Source organism: Dreissena polymorpha, chromosome 4, assembly GCF_020536995.1.
Source record: "Dreissena polymorpha isolate Duluth1 chromosome 4, UMN_Dpol_1.0, whole genome shotgun sequence".
In the NCBI taxonomy this organism is placed as follows: Eukaryota; Metazoa; Mollusca; class Bivalvia; order Myida; family Dreissenidae; genus Dreissena; species Dreissena polymorpha.
The window spans coordinates 133,404,180-133,432,164 of NC_068358.1; the positions used below are offsets into that span (position 1 = coordinate 133,404,180).

Consider the following 27,985-nt stretch of genomic DNA (forward strand, 5'->3'; position numbering starts at 1 on the left):
TCTTTTGAGTGTCATGGTGCCTTGTCAACATGGGTGAGAACAGTGCAGATGACTGGGAAGATCAGGAGGATTGGTCGGACACAACATGGGCTGAGCCCCAAACCCACAATAAGTCAAGTGTTCAAGCCCCCCTGCAGAGGACTCCTATGGCTGAGGCTTTATCTGCATTGAAAAGCTTGTCTAAAACCAAGGAGCAGTTTTCAAAGGATGTTAAAGTGCATCAAGGTATAATGGAGAGATTTAAAATAAATTTAGGCCATTCAAGTGTTGAAGATTATGAAGAAATAATCAGAATTTCTTATATTTAATGATTAAAATTAAAAAAAAAAAAAAAAATTATACGTTTAAACTTTAGTAGTTAACTGTTTTCTTTCGTCAACTTTAGTATATTCTTATTTGCATGACATATTTCTTTCAAAATTTAGTTGGTCCTTGTACATTTCTTATTTGAAAAATCGAGAAATAATTTACCATTCAGGACATAATGTCCCATACCAAATTTAGAATTATACATGTGTATCCTTAACAAAATTTGAGAAACATTGCAAACCTAAAGCCTCATTAATTGATAAAATTTTACTCTTGTTATGTAGCTATATTCTTCCATTAGTTGCATTCATCTTCCGAATGACATACATGAAAGTATATTGTATCTGAAAAATGATTTTTATCCCATCTTGTGTCTGGTAATTAATTTTGAATTGTGTCCTTAAGCTGATTTTATAAAAAAATCAAACCAAATTTTCCATGGAATAAATTAATTATTGCTTGCAGAAGTGCATAAATTGTTAAAAAAATTGATAAGTTTCATTATTTGTTTTGAAAATTTTATGATGAATGATATTAATCAATAAGTAATGATACCAATTAAAAAAATCTGTCATTGTTTTACAGAAGCCTTTAATTATTTGGGCTGCAAATGATCTGTCTTGGCTAGCAATTTCTGCAAGAATGTAAGAGCTCCTGTCCTGCAATAAATTTAATTTTTGGGAAGGACTTTGACAATAATTAGCTGAACCTTTAAATTAAGAGTGTGGATCTCCCTTCAGGTTTGTTAGATTGATGGATCTTTATCTTGAGATTTTGTGTACATGTATGTGAAAAAGTGCCCAATAAACGTGTGCATGTTTAGCAGATCCAGGTGAAGCAAACGGTGCCATGGTTCAGCGAATGCTTCTGAATGACAATAAGGCTGGCATGCAGGGTTTGGACAAGGAACGCATCAACCAGATTATATATAAGGCATCAAAAGGTTGTTATTTTTCATTAAGTAAATAACATTTGATTACTGTAATTAGTCTAATTTGGACACTTATTTTTTTGCATAACTGAAAATTTAGATAAAAAATATTTAAAAAATACAGGTGTCCGAAAATATTGAGACAAAAACTACAGGTGGTCAAAATTGTATAAACCCTCTAAATATATTTCATTGATTTTTGGAAACGGGTATGCAATATATAATATATTCTTACATTTTAGTTTAGATTTTTGAATGGTTATATTTACATTTTATGAGAGAAAAGCATTTCTAAGATATTAAGAATTTTGCATTTTGTTTGTTTTTAGCTCAACTGAGCACAACGCGCTCATGGTGAGCTTTTGTGATCGCCTTTTGTCCGTCGTCCGTTGTGTGGCGTCAACATTTGCCTTGTTAACACTCTAGAGGCCACATTAAATGTCAAATCTTCATGAAATTTGGTAAGAAGATTGGTCTCATTCATATCTTGGATGAGTTCGAAAATGGATATGTTTGCTTGAAAAACATCGCTGCCAAGGGGCGGGTCGTTTTTCCTTATATGGCTAGAGTAAAACCTTGTTAACACTCTAGAGGCCACATTTATTGTCCAATCTTCATGAAACTTGGTAAGAAGATTCATCCCAATAATATGTTGGACGAGTTTAAAAATAATGAGTTGGCTGATAAACATGGCCACCAGGGGGTGGGGCATTTTTCCTAATATATGGCTATAGTAAAACCTTGTTAACACTCTAGAGGCCACATTTATTGTCCAATCTTGGACAGGTTCAAAAATGATGCCGGTTGGTTGAAAAACTTGGCCGCCAGGGGGCGGGGCATTTTTCCTTATATGGCTATAGTAAAACCTTGTTAACACTCTTGAGGCCACATTTATTTTCCGATCTTCATGAAACTTTGTCAGAAGATTTGTCCCAATGCTATCTCGGTTGCTTTAAAAACATGGCCACCAGGGGGCTGGGCATTTTTCCTTATATGGCTAATTATGGCTATTGTAAAATCTTGTTAACACTCCAGAGGCCACATTTATTGTCCAATCTTCATGAAATTTGGTCAGAAGATTGGTCTCAATAATATCTTGGATGAGTTCGAAAATGGATTCGGTTGCTTTAAAAACATGGCCACGAGGGGGCGGGGCATTTTTCCTTATATGGCTATAGTAAAACCTTGTTAACACTCTAGAAGCCACATTTATTGTCCGATCTTCATGAAACTTGGTCAGAAGAATCATCCCAATAATATCTTGAACGAGTTTGAAAATGACGTTGGTTGCTTTAAAAACATGGCTGCAAAGGGGCGGGGCATTTATCCTTATATGGCTATATATGGCTAGAGTAAAATCTTGTTAACACTCTAGGGGCCACATTTATTGTCCGATCTTCATGAAACTTGGTCAGAAGATTCATCCCAATAATATCTTGTACAAGTTCAACAATGATGCCGGTTGGTTCAAAAACATGGCTGCCAAGGGGCGGGTTATCTTTCCTTATATGGCTATAGTAAAACCTTGTTAACACTCTAGAAGTCATATTTATTGTCCGATCATCATAAAACTTTGTCAGAAGATTTGTCCCAATGATATCTTGGACAAGTTCGAAAATGGTTCCAGTTGCTCGAAAAACATGGCCACCAGGGGGCAGGCATTTTTCCTTATATTGACTTATGAATCTTCATGAAACTTTGTCAGAATATTTGTTCAAATGATATCTTGGATGTGTATGAAAATGGTTCAGGTCTGTTGAAAAACGTGGCTGCCAGGGTGTTCACTAGTCATGAAAGTTGGTAAGAACATTTTGTTCTAATGACATATTGGGCTGCACAGAACAGGTCAGTTCCTTTGAATCTCAGGTGAGCGACTTTGGGCCTTTCAGGCCCTCTTGTCTCAGTTATCTGTCAATTACATGCATTCAAGAACAAAGTAGATGGGATACTTAAATTTGAATGTGTTAACACAGAACTCTAGAACAATAGATTGCAATTAATTTGTTGTCATATTTGTAAATTAACACATAACAAGGGACAAAATTGTCACAAAACCAGGTTTTTATTGTGAAAAAAAAATCTGATAAAGGGAGAAAACTCAAACTGAACTTTTGAAATGACCAAAAAAAATTAACCCCCTTTGTAAGTTTTTTTTTTTTTTTTTAATCTATTTTTAGTCGTGGCGACCTTGACATTGGAGATATTGACGTGATTCTTTCGTGGGACACACCGTCCCATGATGGTGAACAAATGTGCCAAATGATTTTAAAATCTCACAATGAATGACATAGTTATGGCCAGGACAAGCTCATTTATGGCCATTTTAGACCTTTGAACTCAAAGTGTGACCTTGACCTTGGAGATATCGACGTAATTATTTCGCGCGACACACCGTCCAATGATGGTGAACAAATGTGCCAAATGATTTTAAAATCTGACGATGAACGACATAGTTATGGCTCGGACAAGCTCATTTATGGCCATTTTTGACCTTTGAACTCAAAGTGTGACCTTGACCTTGGAGATATCGACGTAATTATTTCGCGCGACACACAGTCCAATGATGGTGAACAAATGTGCCAAATGATTTTAAAATCTGACAATGAACGACATAGTTATGGCCCGGACAAGCTTATTCCGCCAGCCCGCCAGCCAGCCAGCCAGCCCGCCAGCCAGCCAGCCAGCCAGCCAGCCAGCCCGCCCGCATTCGCCACTCTAATAACCAGTTTTTTCCTTCGGAAAACCTGGTTAATTTTTTCTTCGGAAAACCTGGTTAAAAACCATCATTCAAGTTTCATCACCTTAAAGTATACAAAGTTTATAAATAAGTTTATAAGTAAAAGAAACCATTAGGTGCTTTTCTACATACTCTTTATTTTGTCCCTTGTTTTTGTAGGCCTATAAAGTGTATTATGTATACGGGTATGGATAGTATGTTATTCAAAGTAATAATTAAGACAAAGTATATATTTCTGCTGAGTTTTTTTCTAAAGTTCTTTTGTAATGAATGTTTTGAAGTTAATGATTTTAAGTGTTGTTTGAGAAAGCCGGGTACAGTATTTGAATATTTTAACACCATAAATCTTGTTCTGTAGGTTCAAAGTTTTATGAGAACGAGAGACAGAAAGAAGATCAAATGAAACGAAGGATTGCAGATCAAAAAGAGAAGATAGACCAGATCTCAGCAGAGAAGCTGAAAGAAGGAGAAATGGAGGTAGGCACATCCTGAGTGTGTACAGAAAATAATGCTGGAATGGTGAATATTAGTTAAGTGAATAAATAACCCATTAATTGTAAGTATGTTGAATATCTGACTTAAGTTCATCATAATAATATAAATAGGGAATATAATTTCTTACATGTGCAATCAAAAGCAGGCAAAATATGTACACAATCCCTGGTAAAACAATTGCCTTGTAACATGTGAACAATTCCAAATAAAATCAATGTGTTTCTAGCAATTATGTTCTATTTTAAAGGGGCCTTCGGAATCAGAACTCTGTAGAATAAAAATAAAAGGTAAACTTAATTAAAAAACAACAACATGTTTTTGGAAAATAAGGGAAGTGAACATGTTTAAAGTACAGAAAGAAAAGATAGGCAAGGACATATATTTGTGGCCATAGCTGATTTTGTGGTAGACAATTTTGTATAAAGTGAATTTTGTTGACAGGCTGACTGTCTGCTTGAAGACTTTGAGCAGCAGAGAGATCTAAGTCATACCATCGTGCATGTGGACATGGATGCTTTCTACGCCGCTGTTGAAATGCTTGACAATCCTGAGCTGCGTAATAAACCGATGGCAGTTGGTAGTAATTCTATGCTTGTAAGTGAAAATCTGTTTGCTTGCTTTGCTATATGAACTAGCTGATAAACTAAATTATTATTGGAATATAGACAAGTGCCTATGTTTTCATATTTTTAACCAGGTTTTTAACCAGGTTTTTAACCAGGTTTTCCGAAGGAAAAAACTGGTTATTAGATTGGCGAATGCGGGCGGGCTGGCTGGCTGGCGGGCTGGCGGGCGGGCGGAACAAGCTTGTCCGGGCCATAACTATGTGGTTCATTGTCAGATTTTAAAATCATTTGGCACATTTGTTCACCATCATTGGACGGTGTGTCGCGCGAAATAATTACGTTGATATCTCCAAGGTCAAGGTCACACTTTGAGTTCAAAGGTCAAAAATGGCCATAAATGAGCTTGTCCTGGCCATAACTATGTCATTCATTGTGAGATTTTAAAATCATTTGGCACATTTGTTCACCATCATGGGACGGTGTGTCGCACGAAAGAATCACGTCAATATCTCCAATGTCAAGGTCGCCACGACTCAAATAGATTAAAAAAAAAAAAAAACTTACAAAGGGGGTTAATTTTGTTTGTTCATTTTAAAAGTTCAGTTTGAGTTTTCTCCCTTTATCAGATTTTTTTTCACAATGAAAACCTGGTTTTGTGACAATTTTGTCCCTTGTTTTCAATTGAAAGCATGGTCTAACGTGTGAAGTGTATATTTTACCTGATATTATTGATGCTATTTAATTTGATTATTTGATGATAATATATTTGAATGAACATTCATGTATAAAGAATTATCTATTCAAAGAAGGGTTGTAGCATTATTAAATGTTATTCAGGTTGTAAATTTGACTGTTGTATGTTTGGCATGGAAGCAATGATTTTTTCTGCTATATATTTTACAGCCTGTCTTTTTTTTTTTTGAAAAAACGAGATAGCCCATGACATTTGGCACAAATAACATTTTTAATATGATTATAAATAACAGTATACCAAGTGTTTATAAGTGCATATTTGACTGCTTTCTAAAAGTTATATTATTAAGTGCTAGGGATGAAATTGCTGTATAAAAAACTCAAAAAAAACAATTATTGAGTTTGTTGGAAAAGTTTGGCATATTTTTTGCGAAATTTTGGTTAGATTTTTGGGAAAAATGGTTACTTTTTGACATTGGGAAACATGCCCGTTTTTAAAAAACGGGAGGTATTACAGTTTCACCTTGGCGGCAGGCGGGCGGCGTCCACAGCAGTGTCTGCTCTCTAATTCAAATAGTTTTCATCTGATCTTCACCAATCTTGGTCAGAAGTTTTATCTAGACATTATCTAGGTCAAGTTCGAATATGGGTTATGCCGGGTTAAAAACTAGGTCAAAGGGTCACTAAGTGCATTTCAAGCATTTAGCATGGTGTCCGCTCTCTAATTGAAGTAGTTTTTATCCGATCTTCACCAAACTTGGTCAGAAGTTGTATCTGGACAATATCTAGGTCAAGTGCTAATATGGGTCATGCCGGGTCTAAAACTAGGTCAGGGGGTCAATTAGTGCATTTCAAGCATTTGAGCATGGTGTCCGCTCTGTAATAGAAGTAGTTTTCATCCGATAATCACCATACTTGGTCAGAAGTTGTATCTAGACAATATCTAGGTCAAGTTCGAATATGGGTCATGCAGGGTCAAAACTACGTCACAGGTCATTCAGTGCATTTCAAGCATTTAGCATGGTGTCCGCTCTCTATTTGAAGTAGTTTTCATCCAATCTTCACCAAATTTGGTCAGAAGTCAGGGGTTTTTCAGCACTGTCAGCGCCTCCGGAAAACAGAGGCACTCCTAAAGCAAACGGACCTGATCCCAAACAGAAATTATAAAAATAATTCCCAATTTCCAAAAAAAATAAAAATAATAATGAAGTGTCTTATAACTTGTGTGACTAACCCGTGTTTGTTTTGGTCAAAAATATCTGCTATAAGAATTTGACTGTACAGTTCTTATCTCAGAGTGTAACTGTAACTGAAAAACAAAACTGCAGTACTTGAATAAACGTTGAACATGCCCAATATTGCATCTGTTTATATAAAGAAGAAAGAATAACAAATAAAAGCAAATTTATTTGTATAACCACTGAATTATTAACCAGGTTTTCCGAAGGAAAAAACTGGTTATTAGATTGGCGAATGCGGGCGGGCTGGCTGGCTGGCTGGCTGGCGGGCTGGCTGGCGGGCTGGCGGAATAAGCTTGTCCGGGCCATAACTATGTCGTTCATTGTCAGATTTTAAAATCATTTGGCACATTTGTTCACCATCATTGGACGGTGTGTCGCGCGAAATAATTACGTCGATATCTCCAAGGTCAAGGTCACACTTTGAGTTCAAAGGTCAAAAATGGCCATAAATGAGCTTGTCCGAGCCATAACTATGTCGTTCATCGTCAGATTTTAAAATCATTTGGCACATTTGTTCACCATCATTGGACGGTGTGTCGCGCGAAATAATTACGTCGATATCTCCAAGGTGAAGGTCACACTTTGAGTTCAAAGGTCAAAAATGGCCATAAATGAGCTTGTCCTGGCCATAACTATGTCATTCATTGTGAGATTTTAAAATCATTTGGCACATTTGTTCACCATCATGGGACGGTGTGTCCCACGAAAGAATCACGTCAATATCTCCAATGTCAAGGTCGCCACGACTAAAAATAGATTTAAAAAAAAAAAAAAAAATTACAAAGGGGGTTAATTTTTTTTGGTCATTTCAAAAGTTCAGTTTGAGTTTTCTCCCTTTATCAGATTTTTTTTTCACAATGAAAACCTGGTTTTGTGACAATTTTGTCCCTTGTTTAAGCTTGATTAATTCACAATTCTTTCCCAAATGAGCCGTTTCATCGAAGCAAAAATTTCCAAAATGGCCAATTTTGTCGATAAAAAATTCCCAATTTGGTTAAACTCCTTTTCCCAAAATAGGCAGAAAAAACCCTGGAAGTTGTGTCTAGACAATATCTAGGTCAGTGCTCAAGCCAGCTTTTCAAAATAGAGGGGAGCTTCCCCAAAAAGGGCACATTTCACGCGTAATTTTGGAAAATAGGGCATTTGGTTATAAATATACTTAAGTATATACTTTGGTTATACTTTATACTCATGAATTGTAAACATTAGTACATTTGATGATTTCACCAATTGTATGCTGTTCCTCATTTTGTGTAATGAAATTATAATAAATATATTACTTTTTACATTGGCGCTAAGGAAAACAACTTAGTAGCCAATTTCATAAGCAACTTAATTGGCCTTGGGCTAGCATCCGACTACACATATTAGAGAAACGAAAAAAACATGAAATAAATTCAGGGGTTTCACTGGGTCAAAAAAAACGTTGTGACTGTCAACTCTTTAATTCATTGCTTTAAATAACTTTGAGCCAATGTTTGTCCACAATAATAATATTAATTAAAACAAAAATCTATTTTGACAAATTTAAAGTCTAAACAATGATCAATGTCACTATAAAGTAGCATCCAGTCTGGAGATTAAAATGAAACATTGTTATTGTTAAAAATATTATATATTGATTTTACAACACATTATTTCAACTAATGTCAACAATGTTGACAGTTTTGTTAGGTCGTGAAAATATATAATATCAAAATTACATTTTACTTGCAGAGTGATAAATCCTCCTTCCAAACAAGCTCTTTATTTGTTGAAATAACAACTGTCTGCCCCTATTCATGTTAAAATTCATCATGATTGAGGACAGACAGTGTTTTTTAAAGTTCAGAAATAAAATCCAAACACTAATATGTTTTTCCATGCCATAATTTCGGACTAAAAATTAACCGAATATTCGCATTAAAAAAAGATGATTAATTTTCAAATTTTAATAGGTATTTTGAATTAAAAATTGCTATATTGGGGAAAAAATCATAGCCAAAGAATTCAGAAGTTAAAAAAATCAATAATGCTGAGTTTGATTTCATAAGAGTGTGATTGTGCCTAACCAAGCGTGACCCCAGAGATAATCTCTCACAGCATGTTACTATTGTCTGCAACAAAAGGCTAATTAATGACCTGATAACAAACCATGCCCTTGGGGCTTGTTTGTTCACAATGTGTTGACTTAATATACCCTAGGCAGTCATGTACCGGTAAGGTGTTATCTGTGTATTCATGTCGATGTTTCTAACGATTTATACAGCCTGAAAACAGAAACTTAAGAGACCAAAAGGGCATTTGACAGAAAAATAGAGGGGCGCTTTTTAAGAGGGCAAATTTTAGAGGGGCGCAGCGCCCCTCTATTTATTGCTAGCTGAAGCACTGTAGGTCAAGTTCAAATATGGGTCATGCCGGGTCAAAACTAGATCACGAGGTCACTTAGTGCATTGCAAGCATTTAGCATGGTGTCCGCTCTCTAATTGAAGTACATGTAGTTTTCATCTGATCTTCACCAATTTTGGTCAGAAGTTGTGTCTACATGTAGATGATAATATGTAGGTCAAGTTCAAATTGGGTCATGGTAAAGTTATCAAGTTGTCCAAAACCTTTAAACGGGCGTATCTTGTGACAGTTTGGCACTCTTGTTACTTTTGGCAATTGGGAAACAGCCTGTAAGAGGCTTTAATTTTGGGGAAAAAATCACTGGGTAGGTAAGCATTACCGTTAAGTCAATGGATGCTTTTTCAATAAGCTATTTTTCAAATATTTTTCTTTATCATCTTGCTGTTTTGAAGCAGTTTGTTTGCATGTTATTTAGTACTTGAACCTTTACTATAAGCTAACTTAATAAGCATTCAGCTCCAAAGAATTGAAACTTTTCAAAATATGACTGGTTTGTTTGGTGACTGTTAATCCGTTCATTGCAGTCCACATCCAACTACCATGCTCGAAAATTTGGTGTACGTGCTGCCATGCCAGGCTTCATTGGCAGGAAACTGTGTCCAGATCTCGTTATTGTGCCTTGTAACTTCGAGAAATACACCTCCATGAGTAACCTTGTAAAAGCCATCATCACAGACTATGATCCAAATTTCTGTCCAATGTCACTAGATGAGGCATATCTGGACATTACTGAACATCTGGAGAAAAGAAAGGCCATGCCAGAGATTGAAAGAACTTTAATTTTCAGAAATTCGGCTTATGTGGACTCCAAGACTCATTGCCACTGTGATTTAAACGAAATTCAGAGAAAGTACGAAAATGAATGTTTTTCACTGTTGAAAACACGTCAGCTTTTGACAGATGAAAAGACAAACCTGGAATGTGATAAGGAAAAGTTAAATGATGATAATGTTGGAAGTTGTGAGTCTGAAACCAATCTAACAGTAACAAGATGTCATGAGCAAGATATGGAAGGGGAGATTACAAAAAATTGTCCTGAGTGTAAGAAGCAGTTTCCTCCCTTTGACTTCAAGACGTTTGGTATGTCTGATGAGGAAGCGGTTAACGAAATGAGGCTCAGAATTGAACAGAAAACTAGACTGACTGCCAGTGCAGGTGAATATCTTTATACTTTTTACCATAATTTAGTTCAGGTTTTTGATCTTTCCATTATGTTGGAAGGTGCATTCATGGTAATTTGAGAATAGTTAATTGTAGGCTAAGATCATGATGACCCTCAAAGTAACTGGTAAAATTGTTATTAATTATCCCCACACTTTTTGAAAAGCGTGGGGATATTGTGGTTATCTCCGCCGTCTGTCCATCCATCTGTCCATCGGTCCTGGCCACTATCTCCTCCTACACTATAAGCACTAAAACCTTGAAACTTACACACATGTTAGCTATGTGCATATAGGCAACCCTGCACTTTTTGGAATTTTTATGTGACACCTGGGTCAAAAGTAATGGGGGTTGAGGTGGAGCCGGGTCAGAGATTTTCACTCATTTGTTTATGTTATGTTGGCCATAACTTTTGCAATATTGAAGATAGCAACTTGATATTTGGCATGTTTGTGTATCTCATGGAGGTGCACATTTTGAGTGGTGAAAGGTCAAGGTCATCCTTTAAGGTCAAAGGTAAAAAAAAGAAATCCAAGGGAAGTAATAAGCTTTAAAGGGAGGTAATTAATGAACCTGTCAAATGATCATTTTATGTTAAATAAATCAAAGCGGCGCAGTAGGGAGCATTGTGTTTCTGACAAACACATCTATTGTTTTATGTGATTTTACATTATCTTCTTCATTTCTACACCGATTTACTTCCAATTGATACTGAACATCTCTTATGACAATACGGTCAATCTCAACTATGCATGGCCCCATTACCAACCCTGGGGCGCCCTTTGGGTAAAAAATGAGGCATGAGGATACGTGTCGGCCTCTGCCGCGCCATTTCTAGTTTTTTATAAACTAAGTCCAGTTCAGATCTTTATTTATAAGAATATCATGAGAGATTTTCTGAACAAGAATAATTGAAATTAGATGGAAACACAGGGCACCTTAATGGTAATCCAATTTGTTCTTGTATTGTTCATATATTTTTAAAAGACCACATATTTTGTTATCTGTTATTTGTAATAGATGGGAATACATTGGTATTAACTTCTTGAGGCATTTTCCTTTATTGGGAAAGCTGTTTTCCTAATATTTAACATAATACTATCCATTGAAAAAGAGGAGTGTAGAATTGCCTGGTGATTGAAAAGTTTGGTGTATTGACTAATTAAGCAACAAAAGAAATTGTTTTAATAACTGCTTTTAATTCAATTACTTTCTTAGGGATAGCACCAAACATGATGTTGGCCAAAGTGTGCTCTGATAAGAACAAGCCCAATGGCCAGTACAAGATACCGGCTACCAGAGATGCTGTGCTTGCATTCGTAAAAGATCTGCCCACAAGAAAGGTATTGACCAGAAGGAGTCCATTTCTGGATTATCATATTTAGCCCTGCTCTGGGAAAACGGGGTGTAAGGCATTTGTGTCCAAGATTAGCCAGTGCAGTCTGCACAGGCTTATTAAGGCAAACGCTTTCTGCCTAAACTGGACTTTTGCCATGAATAGACTTTCTTGAAATAAGAAATACAATAAAAATGGAAAGTGCACACTGCTCAGACTAATCTGGGATGACACTTAACACACATGCCACATGCATGAACATTTGCTGACCTAAAGGGAGGTGCAATTTAATATGCAAAGCAATTCAAGGTATTAGTGAACATATCATGTTTACTTTTAAAAAACCTTCAGGAATGTTTTATAAACATTGGACACATGAAGCTGTCACAGAAAATGTATTGATATGCCACAGATGATTTGGTGTAAAAAAAGGATTGAATAAAAAAAAATTAGTAAAACTATAGTCACACGGCCCTGGCATTATGTTATTTTAAACAAAGGACAATCTTTCCTTCAAAAATAATGCTATCTTAAAACCTTGAAAATATGTGCTTTATCATTGTGGAGACAATTTTTCTGTAGATGCTTGAAGGAAATGGCATGCAAAATATGTTGGTGGGGTGGGAGTTACGCACTGAAGCTTTTATATGTAATTAAAAAAATTGAAAATAACGCTGTCCTGAAAAATTGACAGTATGCACTGTCACACTGGTAGACAATTATTCTGTTAAATTTTAGCAAATATTGTCTACAGATTATTCGGTACATGTTTTGCGAAAATTATAAGCAAAACGTTGAAGGAGTTGCACACAGAAGGTTCTAGAAATTTTGATAGACAAAGTGCAATTACTTCTTAAAAAATAAAAATATATATATATTAATTTCACAACCTTGACAATCTGCAGTGTAGCACTTTAAGAAAATTAATATGTACATTAAGTTTGACTAATATCCTATACTCAATGTAGTAGGAATCAATCACAGAACCTTTTATAGGCAGCTTTAAGCAAAAGGCAAAAACTTCTTGAAAAATAAGCCTATGGAAAATCCATGACAACTTGTAGTGAAGCACTGGTAGAAAATGGTTCAGTTAGAGTTTGATAATCATTGCACTCAAAATGTAGGAGGGTTTATGTGTTCAGAAGCTTTTACATGTAATGCTTAACAAAAGACAATAGCTCCTATATAAAACTTTATTAACAATTTGCACTATTGCACTTAGAGAAAATTATTCTGTAAAACTTTCCAAAAAAACAACACAAAATATAGGAGTTGCCCACAGAAACTTTTCTATGTTAACATTAAACAAAAGGCAATAACTTCTTTAAAAATGGTTACAGTGAAACATTGACAATGTGCGCTGAAGCACTTACAGATAATTATTCTGTTAAATTGTGACGAAAAATTGCAAACATAATGTTGAGAGGGATAGATGGACAAAAGCAAGCATACACACACACATACATATGCAATAGTACCTACTTTTTCTATATCTGTACGGCTTATTTCTAAGTATAACAAACCAACATTTGCTGTTGTTTGTTTTGATAATTATGTTAGCAGTACATGCTGATATGTGAAAAATCAGTCCATAACTCAATCACAAGTATTTGCTCATGGAAATGAATATTTGACCACACTCATCTACAGTAGTGTACTTGTCAGGCCTGAAATAAGATTCATTAAGTCTGTTTGTTTTTAATATTGCTACCATGAGGTCAGGCGTGGTTGAAATGCATCAATGATTGTCATAAGTATACATTTGTGCCAAAGCAATATGTGGCAGTTTTAATCACCATTAGTCATAAATCTAGTTTTGATATAATAAGCATGAGTATACATCGTTATTTTTTAATTGCCATTATTATACAAGTATGTCATTATAAATTTAATGTTCATGACTACTGGACCAATATCATTGTTAAACGAAGAATTGCATATTGTAAATGTATTATGAGTATTTTGTTTGCAGATCAGTGGGATTGGTAAAGTGAGTGAAGCCATGTTGAATGCTGTAGGGGTGTTCACATGTACTGACCTGTATACCCATAGAGGCCTCCTGTATCACCTGTACTCTCCCATATCATTCAACTACTTCATGAGAATCTGCCTTGGTATTGGCTCCACCACAGTTGAAAGGTAATTATCTAGTGTAATTAACAAGTGTTATAACCAGTGGCCACACATAGAGCTGTTTGGGTATATGGTCCACTAGAGAGGAGAGGTTATTTACCAGTAGAAACATTTGTTTGGATATGGGGTCTATGACAGTGTAGAGGTAATTAACAAGTAAACAATTAGATTTGTTTTGGTATAGAGTCAACCATTCTGTGGAAATAATTTACCAGTGAACAAAATAGAGTGTAGGGTTGACCACTCTAGAGAGGTTATTAAACTGTAGACTGACTTAGATCTGCCACGGTATAGAGTCAACAACAGAGGTTATTTACAAGTAGACAAACACTATACCTGGTTATAGAGCCAACTGTAGAGTAGTTATTAACCAGTAGACAAACATAAATCACTCAGTCTTTCTATTTGGTCTTTCTATTTGGTCGCTGTTAACTATAGGAGTTGTATATCAATTGCAACCATATAATGTTAATTACTGGTGAAATATAATTTTGTCACTTCCAATATTGATTTACCTGTTAATTTGTGAAATACATTTACATGACATTTTTATTTTCTTGAGACTTAAAAGGTACAAACAAATCATTTTTAGTTCACCTGAGCACAACGTGCTCATTGTGAGCTTTTGTAATCTCCTTTTGTCCATTGTCAGTCGTCCGTCGTACGTTGTGCGGCATCAACATTTGCCTTGTTAACACTCTAGAGGCCACATTTATTGTCCATGAAATTTGGTCTAAAGATTGGTCTCAATGATATCTTGGATAGTTGGAAAATGGTTAAGTTTGCTTGAAAAACATGGCTGCCAAGGGGCGGGGCATTTTTCCTTATATGGATATAGTAGTTTAATGTTGTTAACACTATAGAGGCCACATGTATTGTCCGATCTTCATAAGCATGAACCAATGATTTTTTCAAACATAAACAATTGATGTAAAATGCTTGCACGAATAATATTTAAGGTTTAAGAAGGCATTTTCTTTTTGTTTTAATGGATTTCTTTGAATATTATATTTTTTAGCTCACCTGAGCACAACGTGCTAATGGTGAGCTTTTGTGATCGCCTTTTGTCCGTCGTGCGTTGTCCGTTGTGCGACGTCAACATTTGCCTTGTTCACTCTTTAGAGGCCACATTTATTGTCCAATCTTCATGAAATTTGGTCAGAAGATTGGTTTCAATGATATCTTGGATGAGTTCGAAAATGGTTACATTTGCTTGAAAAACATTGCTGCCAAGGGGCGGGGCATTTTTCATATAGTAAAATCTTGTTAACACTCTAGAGGCCACATTTATTGTCTGATCTTCATGAAACTTGGTCAGAAGATTCTTAATCTAATAATATCTTGGACGAGTTCGAAAATGATGCCGGTTGGTTGAAAAACATGGCCGCCAGGGGGCGGGGCATTTTTCCTTATATGGTTATATTAAAACCTTGTTAACACTCTAGAGGCCACATTTATTTTCCGATCTTCATGAAACTTGCTCAGAAGATTTGTCTCACTGATATCTTTGATGAGATCAAAAATGGTAACCTTTGCTTGAAAAACATGGCTGCCAAGGGGCGGGGCATTTTTCCTTATATGGCTATAGTAAAATCATGTTGACACTCTAGAGGCCACATTCATTGTCTGATCTTCATAAAACTTGGTCAAAAGATTCATCCCAATAATATCTATATCTGTAGTATGTCCGTCCGTCCGTCCGTTAACATTTGCTCGTAAACACCCTAGAGGCCACATTTCTTGTCCCATCTTCATGAAACTTGGTCAGAAGCTTTGTCCCATTGAAATCTTGGCCGAGTTCGAAACTGGGTTGTGCTCGGTCAAAAACTTGGTCACTAAATCAAAAAAAAGAAAAACCTTGTTAACACTGTAGAAGTCACATTTCATGCCCAATCTTCATGTAACTTTGTCAAAATGTTTGTCCTAATGATATCTTGGTTGAGTTCAAAAGTGGTTCCGATCTGTTGAAAAACATGGCCCCCAGTTGGCAGGGCAGTTTTCCTTATTTGGCTATAGAGAAACCTTGTAAACACTCTAGAAGTCACAATTTTTGCCCAATCATCATGAAAGTTGGTCAAAACGTTGGTTCAATTGATATCTCGGACGAGATCGAAAATGGTCGAGATCGGTGAAAAAACATGGCCGCCAGTGGGCGGGGCATTTTTCTCTATTTGTATATACATGTAGTGGCAGTTTTCCCTATTTGGCTATAGAGAAACCTTGTTAACACTCTAGAAGTAAAAATGTTTGCCCAATCATCATGAAAGATGGTCAAAACATTGGTTTTAATGATATCTCGGACGAGTTTGAAAATGGTCGGGATCGGTGAAAAAACATGGCTGCCAGTGGGCGGGGCATTTTTCTCTATATGTATATAGGGAAAACATGTGAACACAGTATAAGTCACATTTTTGGCCCAATTTTCATGAAATTTGCTCAGAACATTTGTTTCCTTGATACAAGAGTTAAGTTCAAAAATGGTTTTGGTCAGCTGAATAAGATGGCTGCTGGGAGTGGGGCAGTTTTCTCATTATGCCCCCCCCCTTTCGAAGAAGAGGGGGTATATTGTTTTACTCATGTCGGTCCGCCCGTCCACCAGATGGTTTCCGGATGATAACTCAAGAGCGCTTATGCCAAGGATCATGAAACTTCATTGGTACAATGATCATGACTCTCAGATTACCCCTATTGATTTTCAGGTCACAAGGTCAAAGGTCAAGGTCACGATGACCGGAAATAGTAAAATGGTTTCCGGATAATAACTCAAGAACGCTTATGCCTAGGATCATGAAACGTCATAGATACATTGATCATGACTTGCAGATGACCCCTATTGATTTTCAGGTCACTAGGTCAGAGGTCAAGGTCATGGTGACCCAAAGCAGTAAAATGGTTTCCGGATGATAACTCAAGAACGCTTATGCCTAGGATCATGAAACTTCATAGATACATTGATCATGACTCGCAGATAATGCCTATTGATTTTCAGGTCACTAGGTCAAAGGTCAAGGTCAGCATGACCCGAAATAGTAGAATGGTTTCCGGATGATAACTCAAGAACGCTTAGGCCTAGGATCATGAAACTTCATAGGAACATTGATCATAACTCGTAGACGACCCCTATTGATTTTCAGGTCACTAGGTCAAAGGTCAAGGTCACAATGACCCGAAATAGTAAAATGGTTTCCGGATGATAACTCAAGAACGCTTAGGCCTAGGATCATGAAACTTCATAGGTATACTGATCATGACTCGTAGATGACACCTATTGATTTTCAGGTCACTAGGTCAAAGGTCACGGTGACCCAAAATAGTAAAATGGTTTCCAGATGATAACTCAAGAACGCTTATGCCTAGGATCATGAAACTTCATAGGTACATTGATCATGACTCGAAGATGACCCCTATTGATTTTCAGGTCACTAGGTCAAAGGTCAAGGTCATGGTGACCTGAAATAGTAAAATGGTTTCTGGATGATAACTCAAGAACGCTTATGCCTAGGATCATGAAACTTCATAGGTACATTGATCATGACTCGTAGATGACCCCTATTGATTTTCAGGTCACTAGATCAAAGGTCATGGTCACGGTGACCCGAAATAGTAAAATCGTTTCCAGATGATAACTCAAGAACGCTTATGCCTAGGATCATGAAACTTCATAGGTACATTGATCATGACTCGAAGATGACCCCTATTGATTTTCAGGTCACTAGGTCAAAGGTCAAGGTCACGGTGACCTGAAATAGTAAAATGGTTTCTGGATGATAACTCAAGAACTCTTATGCCTAGGATCATGAAACTTCATAGGTACAATGATCATGACTGGCAGATGACCCCTATTTATTTTCAGGTAACTAGGTCAAAGGTCAAGGTCACGGTGACCTGAAATAGTAAAATGGTTTCTGGATGATAACTCAACAATGCTTATGCCTAGGTTCATGAAACTTCATAGGTATATTGATCATAACTCGCAGATGACCAGGTCAGACCCCTATTGATTATTAGGTCACTAGGTCAAAGGTCAAGGTCACAGTGCCAAAAAACGTATTCACACAATAGCTGTCAAGGTCACAGTGACTCAACTTAGAAAAATGGTTTCCAGATGATTACTCAAGAATGCTTACGCCTAGGATCATGAAACTTCATACGTACATTGATCATGACTGGCAGATGAAATAATGATGAAACTTGACCAGGATGTTTGTCTGGACAATATCTAGGTCAAGTTTGACATTTGGTAAAGATTGAATAAACTGACTCCGCTCAGGTGAGCAAACTAGGGCCATCTTGGCCGTCTTGTTCTTTATATGGTTATAGTAAAACCTTGTTAACACTCTAGAGGCCACATTTATTTTCCGATCTTCATGAAACTTTCTCAGAAGATTTGTCCCAATGATATATTGGATCAGAGTTCAAAAATGGTAACCTTTGCTTGGAAAACATTGCTGCCAAGGGGCGGGGCATTTTTAGCTCACCTGAGCACAACATGAAAGAATTACGTCGATATCTCCAAGGTCAAGGTCACACTTGAAATTCAAGAGTAAAAAATGGCCATAAATGAGTTTGTCTGGGCCATAACTAAGTTATTTATTGTGAGATTTTAAAATGACTTTGTACATTAATTTTGTTCACACTCATGACGGCGTGTCATGCAAAAGAATTCAAGAGTTCAAAGGTCAAAATGGCATAAATGATAATGGCATAATAATTCTTAAAAATCACCATAAATTAGCTTCCCTTGTTTTGTGAAGACAGCATGCAAAATATTGCATGGCAATGCAGCATGTGGGGGTATACGTCACGTCTGTGACAAACCTCTAGTTATTTCTAACATTACAAGTAAAAGAATGCCCTGAGAATTTGAGTCCATTAATGAGCAGTATTTTCATAGCAATCAAAGATTTATTTGTGTTGAATAGAAGTAGATGTTTGTATTGGAAATGTTCGTGTCTGATATTGTTTCATCTGGTTATAATGCTTTTTAACATTTCTGACAATCCATATTGAAAATATGTTTAAAAATAATCTATAATGCTTTTATTTAGAAAATTCTGCTGTTCTGATAAAAGTGTTGTATATTTGCTTGTAAGATTAAAATATTATCATGATTTTATTAACAGAGATAGCGAAAGAAAGAGTATCAGCACAGAAAGGTATTCTCAATTATAAATCTTTGTACTAAGCTGTATGCTGTAATTCAAATTGATTACCTTTTTCTTTTTAAATGCATTTATAATCAAAATATTGTAATACATTGACAATAGCATTTCAAATGATCATGTATATAAATGTTAATGCTAATTGCTTGATTCATATAGTACTTAAGTAAATGAGAATTAAGAACATTTTTTTTATTACTCCAAAAAATAGTTTTGGCTTAGTAGAATAAAAAACTTTACTTATATTCTTTAAAATGGCTTGATTACATATTAACAGTATGTCAAATTTTCAGAACCTTCTCTGAGATTAACAAACCTACAGAGTTGTACAAAAAGTGTGAAGAGCTCTGTCAGTGTTTATCAGAAGACTTGAAAGCTGAACAGCTCAAAGTGAGAACCTACTTTAAGATCTTGTAATAGTTTTTTGTAAGAAATAACCGAATGGGATGTTATAGCAGGTTAGCACTTTTGTTAAGATTTGTTATAAAACAGTTTTTTCTTTATTGTGATAATCTGTCTTTATTGAAGAAGTTTTTTAGCTTGGCTGTTTTCGGATAAAACCCGAGGTATTGTCATAGCCAGCTCGTCGTCCGGCGTCTGCCGTCCGCCGTGCTAAAACTGTAACATTGGCTCTAAAATCAAAGTGCTTACACCTACAACTTTGAAACTTCATATGAAGATGCACCTTGATGAGTTCTACACGCCACAGCCATTTTTGGGTCACTAGGTCAAAGGTCGTGGTCACTGTGACCTTTAAAAAAAAAAATTCTGGCAAGCTTTCATTTATTAAAAAACTGCACCCGCAGCCGAGCATTGGCACCCGTTATGCAGTGCTCTTGTTTGTATTTAAGGATACTGAAAGTAGAAATTCAGAGTTCAACATAGTTTATTATCACTTGCAGGAACATTATTAGCTATGTTGTGATTTTGATTGTATAGAAAACATAAACTAAAAAAATAAAAAAGAAGTAAAATCTGATATATAATTGTTCATTTGTCAATTGAACATTATAAGAAGTCTTCATGCAATGTAATGGAACTCTGTATGAGTGAACCTTGATAGTTTTATAGCTACCCATTGGATATCATTTTAATAACCAATTAAAATACAATATTTTTTAAATATCAATATCTTTTTACAAACATTTTTAGTCGAACAGTACTATATTGTATTATGCTCAAGATGGGAACTTTATTCATATTCTGCCTAGGGAAGAACAGTTTCTATCAAGATCAAGACGGTGAAGTTTGAAGTTCGTACCAGAGCACACACTCTGCGAGACTACACCAATGAAGTTGCAGACATTATGAAATCTGCCCATGACTTGTTGAGAACAGAGATTCAGAACTGTGCACCACAACCTCTTAGACTCAGGCTTATGGGTAAGTGAACTCCATGATAAGAATAGCTTGAATATCTGTCAACATGCTTTTGCGAGAATTTAAAACACTCCTAATGTTTGTTTTCAACAATGTTCTCTAGTTGAAATATAAATCGCATTTTGGTTATTTGTTGGTTTTAATGAACAAATATTTGCAGCCAATTGAATATTTCTTTATTCAAATTTGTTTAATGTAACATTTAAGAAAACACATGTAACACTACTATCATCTAAGACCACACTGTTCAGAGCTTTTTATTTTGTTATTATATAATTATATTTTATATATATTCATTTATTTGTACTCTACAAAGATAATTTAAATTATGCACCGGTTATAAAAATTGCCACATCTTGGAGTTTACCTGGTTTAAATTAATTTAGTAGGCACAGAGAAACATGGAAAAGGATTGACAAGTAGCTCTTGTAAATGTATATATATATATATATATATATATATATATATATATATATATATATATATATATATATATATATATATGCACTGCAACTCCAATATATGGCGGTCAGTTAAATCGCGCTGTCCAATATATTGCGAGTTGGCTACGGCTCCCAAAAAATCCTGTGTATATTGTAAATGATTAATATATATGTAAACATGGGACAAATGTATGAGGTAAACAATTCAATTAGGATTGGAGATCTACCATGAGCGTCATAGGTTCCTCTATTCCCTCTTGTGTTTTTTACACAACTCCTAATTCCTTAGCCTATTGTTATAAATGCTAGTTCTCATCATGTCATATGTAACATTCTAAAGTATGTTTGGGTAAAAACATTAATAATTCACTTTGCGTGTATAATATTGATTCTTTGGCCTTAGAAACACTATTATGACTCGTGTACAAATGTTGAAGTTTATTAATTCAGGAGTTCGTATGTCCAGCTTATTGAATGAGCAACACTGCAAAGAGCAGAAGAAGAACACCATTCTTGGGGCATTCAAGCGGCAGGCAGAGCTAGCAAGTACAATATCACTTAGTGAAGAATTTTCTAAGGATATACCATGCCCACAGGCCGCAGTGAAGGGCATACAGACAACTTTTGAACCTATGGCCAACTCTAATACAAGCGATATGTTTTTAAAGTTTGCAAGCTCAAAGAAAGAGGAAGGGTTTTCTCAGTCTTGCAGTGACTATGAAATGGTTGCCAAGCATAGAACTGATGTTAGTAAACATGACCAACATTCCATGAAGACCACAAGTAAGCAAAATACAACAAATTTAAATCGAGTAGTGGATGATGTTGAGCTAGATAGCTCTGATTATAAGGTGGTAAACGATCAATCAAAGACTCTGCAAAATGATGAGCAGATGCACATTGTTGACATGACAAAAGTGGAGAGGTCAACTAGAAGAGGAGTGTTTCATACTCCGAGGTCTTCAAGAAAAAGGAGGAAAACTGAGCCTGAGAGTGAGAGATATGAATGCCCAGTTTGTGCAAAGACTGTGATATGCAAAGGACTGAACCAGTTTAATGAACATGTTGATGCATGTTTGAAAGGAGATGGTAATGCCATCAATCTGGACAAGGGGTGTTGTTCAAATTCAGATGATATGAATATTAAAGATGATATAAATGCTTCATGTGAAAACTATCAAAAGAAGGTAAGAATCCTACAAGCGGATGATAAACAGATGACAACTCTTAAATGTGCATTGATTGAAAATGCATTAGCTGTGATAGATGAATCTGACACGGATTGTGCAGAGAATGCTTTGCCTGCAGTTTCTTGTTTGAACCGAGTGATTGAAGAAACTCACCAGCATGCAATAGAAAAACATACAAAGGAGGAGGATATTTGTTCAAGTGTAAAAACAGAAGTCAGTCAAACTTTCGATCAGATTTCCAGAGAGGCAAATGAACTAAATGTTTGCATTAAAATTAAGAAGCCTAATAGTACTGGTATGCTTGTTGACTTGATGGAAGTAAGAGAAAGTGCCAATGAGGAAACTGGAAATGACAGCCTTTTAAATGGAATAATTTTACCGTCTTCTGTTTATGAAGATACTAACCCAATTGAAGATGAAGATTTTATAGAAACTAGAACATACCAAAATCGCCATATGTCAAAACACATTGGAAAAGATTTTGATAATATTGGACATGCTTCTATGCTGCATTCACGTGATATTGTAAACAAAGAATATGATATTGACAAATATAATAATTGTGCTGATGGAAATAACTTAAGTGGAAATATTGCAAATAAAACTCAATGTAAAGATCAAGGCTTCTGCGGAAATAACAGAGTCTTTAAAACCTGCACAATGTCAACCAAATTGAATTTGGAAAATAAGGAAGACCCATATTATGATGAATCAAGACCAAGTACCAGTGAACAAGACTATAACAAAAGTGAGACCATGACACTTGTTGAAGGTTTTAATAATGATAGCAAGAATGCTGACAAAGTGATGAAAGCAGACGACATGTTGACGAATGCTCATTTTACAACTATTGTTGAATCTTGTGCTTTTTTGGATAACCATTTACAACCTTCAACTAGTGGCATGAAATATACAGACAAAGTGACAAAAGGAGACAGGATACATGTTCATGAAACAGAAAATAGGAATCAACTCGTAGGCACTGTCAGTTCTGAAGATGGTGAAAGGGACAGCTCAGAGATTGATGGCATGCACAGAGGCGGGCTGCTGAATATTGACAAGACATCATGCGAAACTTATGATGAGGATATAACATCATCTCAGAGGTCATTGCTAGTGTGCCCAGTTTGTTGCATGGAGCAGAGGTCAGCCAGCCTTGATGACTTCAACGGCCACGTGGACCAGTGCCTCAGTAGAGGTGCCATATCTGATATACTGAAAGAGCAAAGGGCGGAGGAGAAGAGCAAACATAAAAGGTAGGCTGCTTATATTCAGGGATAAATGCAACATTCAAACATTATTGTATGTCACAAGAACATGCAATTAATGTGAAAGTTCAAGTGAAACAGAAAGCGGTTATGGTTAACGCACTTGTTACTCCCGAATAGTTCTTTTATGGAAGTCAGTTTTTTAGCTCCACTGGCCAAAGGCCAGCGGGGCTTATGTCATGGTCCTGTGTCCATCGTGTGTGCGTCCGTGCGTGCGTGCGTTAACTTTTTCTTTTAACATCTTCTTGTCCTAAACTACTCGTCCAAATCTGATGAAATTTCTCAGGAATGTTCCTGTGGTGAACCTCTTTCAAATTTGTTCAAATTATGCCCCGGGGGGTCAAAAAATTGAAAATTTGCTTATATAAGGCCTATTTTGTGCAAACTTTATAAATCTTCTTGTCCATAACCATAAGGCCTAGGGCTACCAAATTTGGTATGTATTGACATCTTATAGTCCTCTACCAAGTTTGTTCAAATTATGCCCCTGGGGTCAAATTTGACCCTGCCCGGGGGGTCAAAAATTGAAAATTTGCTTATATAAGGCCTATTTTGTGCAAACTTTAAAAATCTTCTTGTCCGTAACCATTGGGCCTAGGGCTACCAAATTTGCTATGGAGTGACATCTTATAGTCCTCTACCAAGTTTGTTCAAATTATGCCCCTGGGGTTAAATTTTACCCTGCCCCGGGGGGTCAAAACATTGAAAATTTGCTTATATAAGGCCTATTTGTGCAAACTTTAAAAATCTTCTTGTCCATAACCGTATGGCATAGGGCTACAAAATTTGGTATGTAGTGACATCTAATTGTCCTCTACCAAGTTTGTTCAAATTATGCCCCTGGGGTCAAATTTGACCCTGCCCCGGGGGGTTAAAAAATTGAAAATTTGCTTATATAAGACCTATTTTGTGCAAACTTTAAAAATCTTCTTTTCCATAACCATTGGGCCTAGGGCTACCAAATTTGCTATGTAGTGACATCTTATAGTCCTCTACCAAGTTTGTTCAAATTATGCCCCTGGGGTCAAATTTGACCCTGCCCCAGGGGGTTAAAAAATTGAAAATTTGCTTATATAAGGTCTTTTTTGTGCAAACTTTAAAAATCTTCTTGTCCATAACCATTGGGCCTAGGGCTACCAAATTTTGTATGTAGTGACATCTTATTGGCCTCTATCAAGTTTGTTCAAATTATGCCCCTGGGTCAAATTTGACCCTGCCCCGGGGGGTCAAAAAATTGAAAATTTGCTTATATAAGGCCTATTTTGTGAAAAATTTAAAAATCTTCACGTCCATAACCATTGGGCCTAGGGCTACCAAATTTGGTATGTAGTGACATCTAATAGCCCTTTACCAAGTTTGTTCAAATTATGCCCCTGGGGTCAAATTTGACCCTGCCCTGGGGGGTCAAAAAATTGAAAATTTGCTTATATAAGGCCTTTTTTGTGCAAACTTTAAAAATCTTCTTGTCCATAACTGTATGGCATAGGGCTACCAAATTTGGTATGTAATGACATCTTATAGTCCTCTACCAAGTTTGTTCAAATTAAGCCCCTGGGATCAAATTTGACCGTTCCCCAGGGGTCACAAAATTGAACATATGCTTATATTGGGCCCATTTTGTGCAAACTATAAAAATCTTGTCCATAACCATTGGGCCTATTTTTACCAAATTCGGTAGGTAGTGACATCTAATAGTTCTCTGCTTAGTTTGTTCAAATTATGCCCCTAGGAACAAATTTGACCTTGCCCCAGGGGTCACAAAAATGAACATATGCTTAAATAAGGCCTATTTTGTGCAAACTTTAAAAATCTTCTTGTTCTTAATTATAGAGCCTAAGGCTACTAAATTTGGTATGTAGTGATATCTAATAGTCCTCTACCAAATTTGTTCAAATTATTCCCCTGGGCTCAAATTTGACCAGGCCCCGGGGGTCACAAAACTGAACATATGACGTTTACCAGTGGAGCTTACTGCGGCCGTTTGGCTGTGACCTTCAACAACATCAACATCTTGTAAACATGAGATAAAACCCTGTCATTTAGTGCCATTTTAGGTCAGATGGTGACTGCTTACAAAGGCATTGAAGTAAGAACATGTGTTATGAATGTTTTTCTTATAAACTGAAAAAAGTCGGGTTTTATTTAAATATGTCGAAAGTGACCATATATCCGGATGAAAATATTTTGGATGACATGTTAATTTCATGTCTTTTTTGTAGTGTTAAAACCAGTTTAATAATATATTATTGATTTTAAAAACACAACTTCCATGAACATAATTATTTCAAGGAAAGTCAATATATGATACTGCACTGTAAACTCAAACTTTGTATCCAAGAGAAGGTGTTGAAATTAATGAAGTGCAATCTTCTTAACTATCATATATGCTGCTTTTTAATAACTAATGATTCATTGTTCCATTTGTGAATAGTGACTGATCATGAATTGTTGAAATGATTGTCAATTGCTCAACAATCCATATATATTTCTGACCATTTTATAATTTTCTTAATTAATACAAGTTATGAATTGATCTTAGAAGTCAAATGTATTACTTAATTAAATACATTTATAAATATAAAGAAATAATCTTTAGACTATCATAATATTCTCAGGCCTGTTGGTCTTAGGTATGTGTGGGTTGATGAGCAATTTCTCCTTTTATCACAATTATTTCTACCCTATCTGATCATTTCCTTCATATTCCATTTTAATTCAATTGACGTCTGCAACCTCTTTCAAATTGGGAAAGTCCAAAATGTGTCGTTTGGTAAAGGGTTAAGGCATTTTGATTCCTATGGGTCTTGTGAATCTGTTTCAAATCAAATGCGTAGATTTGATCTTCAGCATCTAAAAATATGTGAAATAGAAAAAACGACAATATCTTTTGGAGAGATAAATGTACCTACGTTATAAGCAAAGGACCTGTGCAACAATTCCCGGGCTTTTTTGTCTGTTTAGTTAACACGGTAGTAACTTTTTCCATATGTAAAAATGCTCACCCTTCCAACTTTATGCGCCCAGTGGGACGAGGGATAGAAAGAAAAAGTCACATGCTTGAGTGCATTTCAACCCATGCGCATTACACGTTTTTTTCGCAAAGAAAAAACAGTGGAGCGGTACAGGGCCATCATGGCCCTCTTGTTTATATTTTTCCTTTGTGTCTTTATAGATACAAGAAATGTTACTTCAGAAATTTGTTTGCTCCCCCAAATTTATTTTTGGGGGAGCATATAGTCGCCGCTTTGTCTGTCTGTGCGTGTGTCCGTCCTTGCACAATTTTTGTCCTGGCTATTTCTCAGGAATTAATGACCAGAATTCAATTAAACTTTATGGGAAGCTTCACTACCAAGAGGAGATGTGCATATTATCAGCTGGTTCTGGTCGGATGATTTTTCACAGAGTTATGGCCCTTTGAAATTTTCCATTAACTGTACATATGGTGCAATTCTTGTCCCCCCAACTACTAGACATTTCCTTTTATCTAAATATATAGTGCAATATTGTGACAAAAAAAAAACTTTGGGGAGCATCACCTGTCTCCGACGGTTTCTTGTTAATTTATTGTTTTTCTACAAATTATTAATCAATTTTCAACATTCATGAAATGATTTTTCTATTAAATCACACTCATTTATCTTTATTTTTGTTATTTTCGTGGTAATCATTATTACACACTTTATATCATTCTCGAATGAGATATTTATATATAAGACGCCAATACAAAGGATGATGCATTAAATATTCTTCGACCGCTCAAATGGGTCTACTTTATGTAAGATAATGTGTATGATTAATGTTTTTGGAACTTATAAATTATCCTGTGCTGCATTAATGAGGACACATTTCTATTAAGATGCCTGCCACATTCTAACACCCCCGGAAGAAATCCACCATCAAAAAAGCGGAAGACAGTGATGCCATCAAACAAATTGCCATGTCGGAGCATAAAATCGTTCCTGCAAAAATGAAAGAACTGATATACCCGTGTTATTATTTTTGAACTAATGGGTGCACACAGTCTACCGGGAATCTGTCTTCCTTCATTATAGTAATGGTGCTTAAAATGCTGATAATGAATGTAGCCTTCTCATTTAATTTCACTTGTTCTAGAATTTCATGATGAATATTAATAATAACCAAAGCAAGATAGGAACATGTTTGACAAGTGCACAAAAGGAACATTGTTGAAACATGTTATCTGTCTTGAATCCATTAAACAGTCCATTATTTTTATGTTAAACCATGCATTATTAAAAAGTTATATTATGTTTATTTCACACTTGTAAACGCGGTTTACAAAAATACGCATTTGTAACGAGAGAAGTTTTTATAACATTTTACAGATATGAATTACACGAATTGAAACGGTTTTATCATGGCGTGTTTTTTTTGGAATAATTTCTGAATGCACACTTACGCCAAATCACGGAGTAAGGCTAGATAAAACAAACAATAAGACTTAATTGCCTTTATTTAGCCATGGTGTTGGCTATTTGATGCAAAGTATACCCCTTAGCAGTCATTATTGTTTTTTCACTGGAAATGAGCT

At 35.8% G+C, this 27,985-nt stretch overlaps 1 protein-coding gene and 1 long non-coding RNA gene across 3 annotated transcripts; both read left to right on the top strand.

The window, feature by feature from the left end:
* LOC127877946 (DNA polymerase kappa-like) lies at nucleotides 1-27,809 on the top strand. 2 transcript variants are annotated; one of them, XM_052424276.1, is made up of 12 exons: nucleotides 1-225; nucleotides 1,133-1,252; nucleotides 4,336-4,454; nucleotides 4,914-5,066; nucleotides 9,885-10,515; nucleotides 11,740-11,864; nucleotides 13,830-13,996; nucleotides 19,114-19,146; nucleotides 19,446-19,542; nucleotides 20,364-20,535; nucleotides 21,426-23,421; nucleotides 27,290-27,809. In XM_052424276.1, exons 1-12 carry the CDS (start codon nucleotides 30-32, stop codon nucleotides 27,402-27,404), a joined length of 3,924 nt encoding a protein of 1,307 aa, XP_052280236.1. In that variant the 5' UTR covers nucleotides 1-29; the 3' UTR covers nucleotides 27,405-27,809. The 2 variants fall into 2 exon arrangements, with proteins under 2 accessions (XP_052280236.1, XP_052280237.1); XM_052424277.1 differs by having other exon boundaries at nucleotides 1,136-1,252.
* LOC127877947 (uncharacterized) lies at nucleotides 16,822-17,438 on the top strand. Its single transcript, XR_008048675.1, has 2 exons — nucleotides 16,822-17,226; nucleotides 17,366-17,438. It is a non-coding gene; the product is annotated as an uncharacterized LOC127877947 (long non-coding RNA).
* Nucleotides 27,810-27,985: the final 176 nt, after the last annotated feature.

Coding starts and splice junctions, on each gene's coding strand:
- LOC127877946 (XM_052424276.1), top strand. CDS start 30: ATGGGTGAGAACAGTGCAGATGACTGGGAAGATCAGGAGGATTGGTCG. Junction 11,865..13,829: donor AAGATCTGCCCACAAGAAAG/GTATTGACCAGA, acceptor TTTTGTTTGCAG/ATCAGTGGGATTGGTAAAGT. Junction 13,997..19,113: donor GGCTCCACCACAGTTGAAAG/GTAATTATCTAG, acceptor TTTTATTAACAG/AGATAGCGAAAGAAAGAGTA.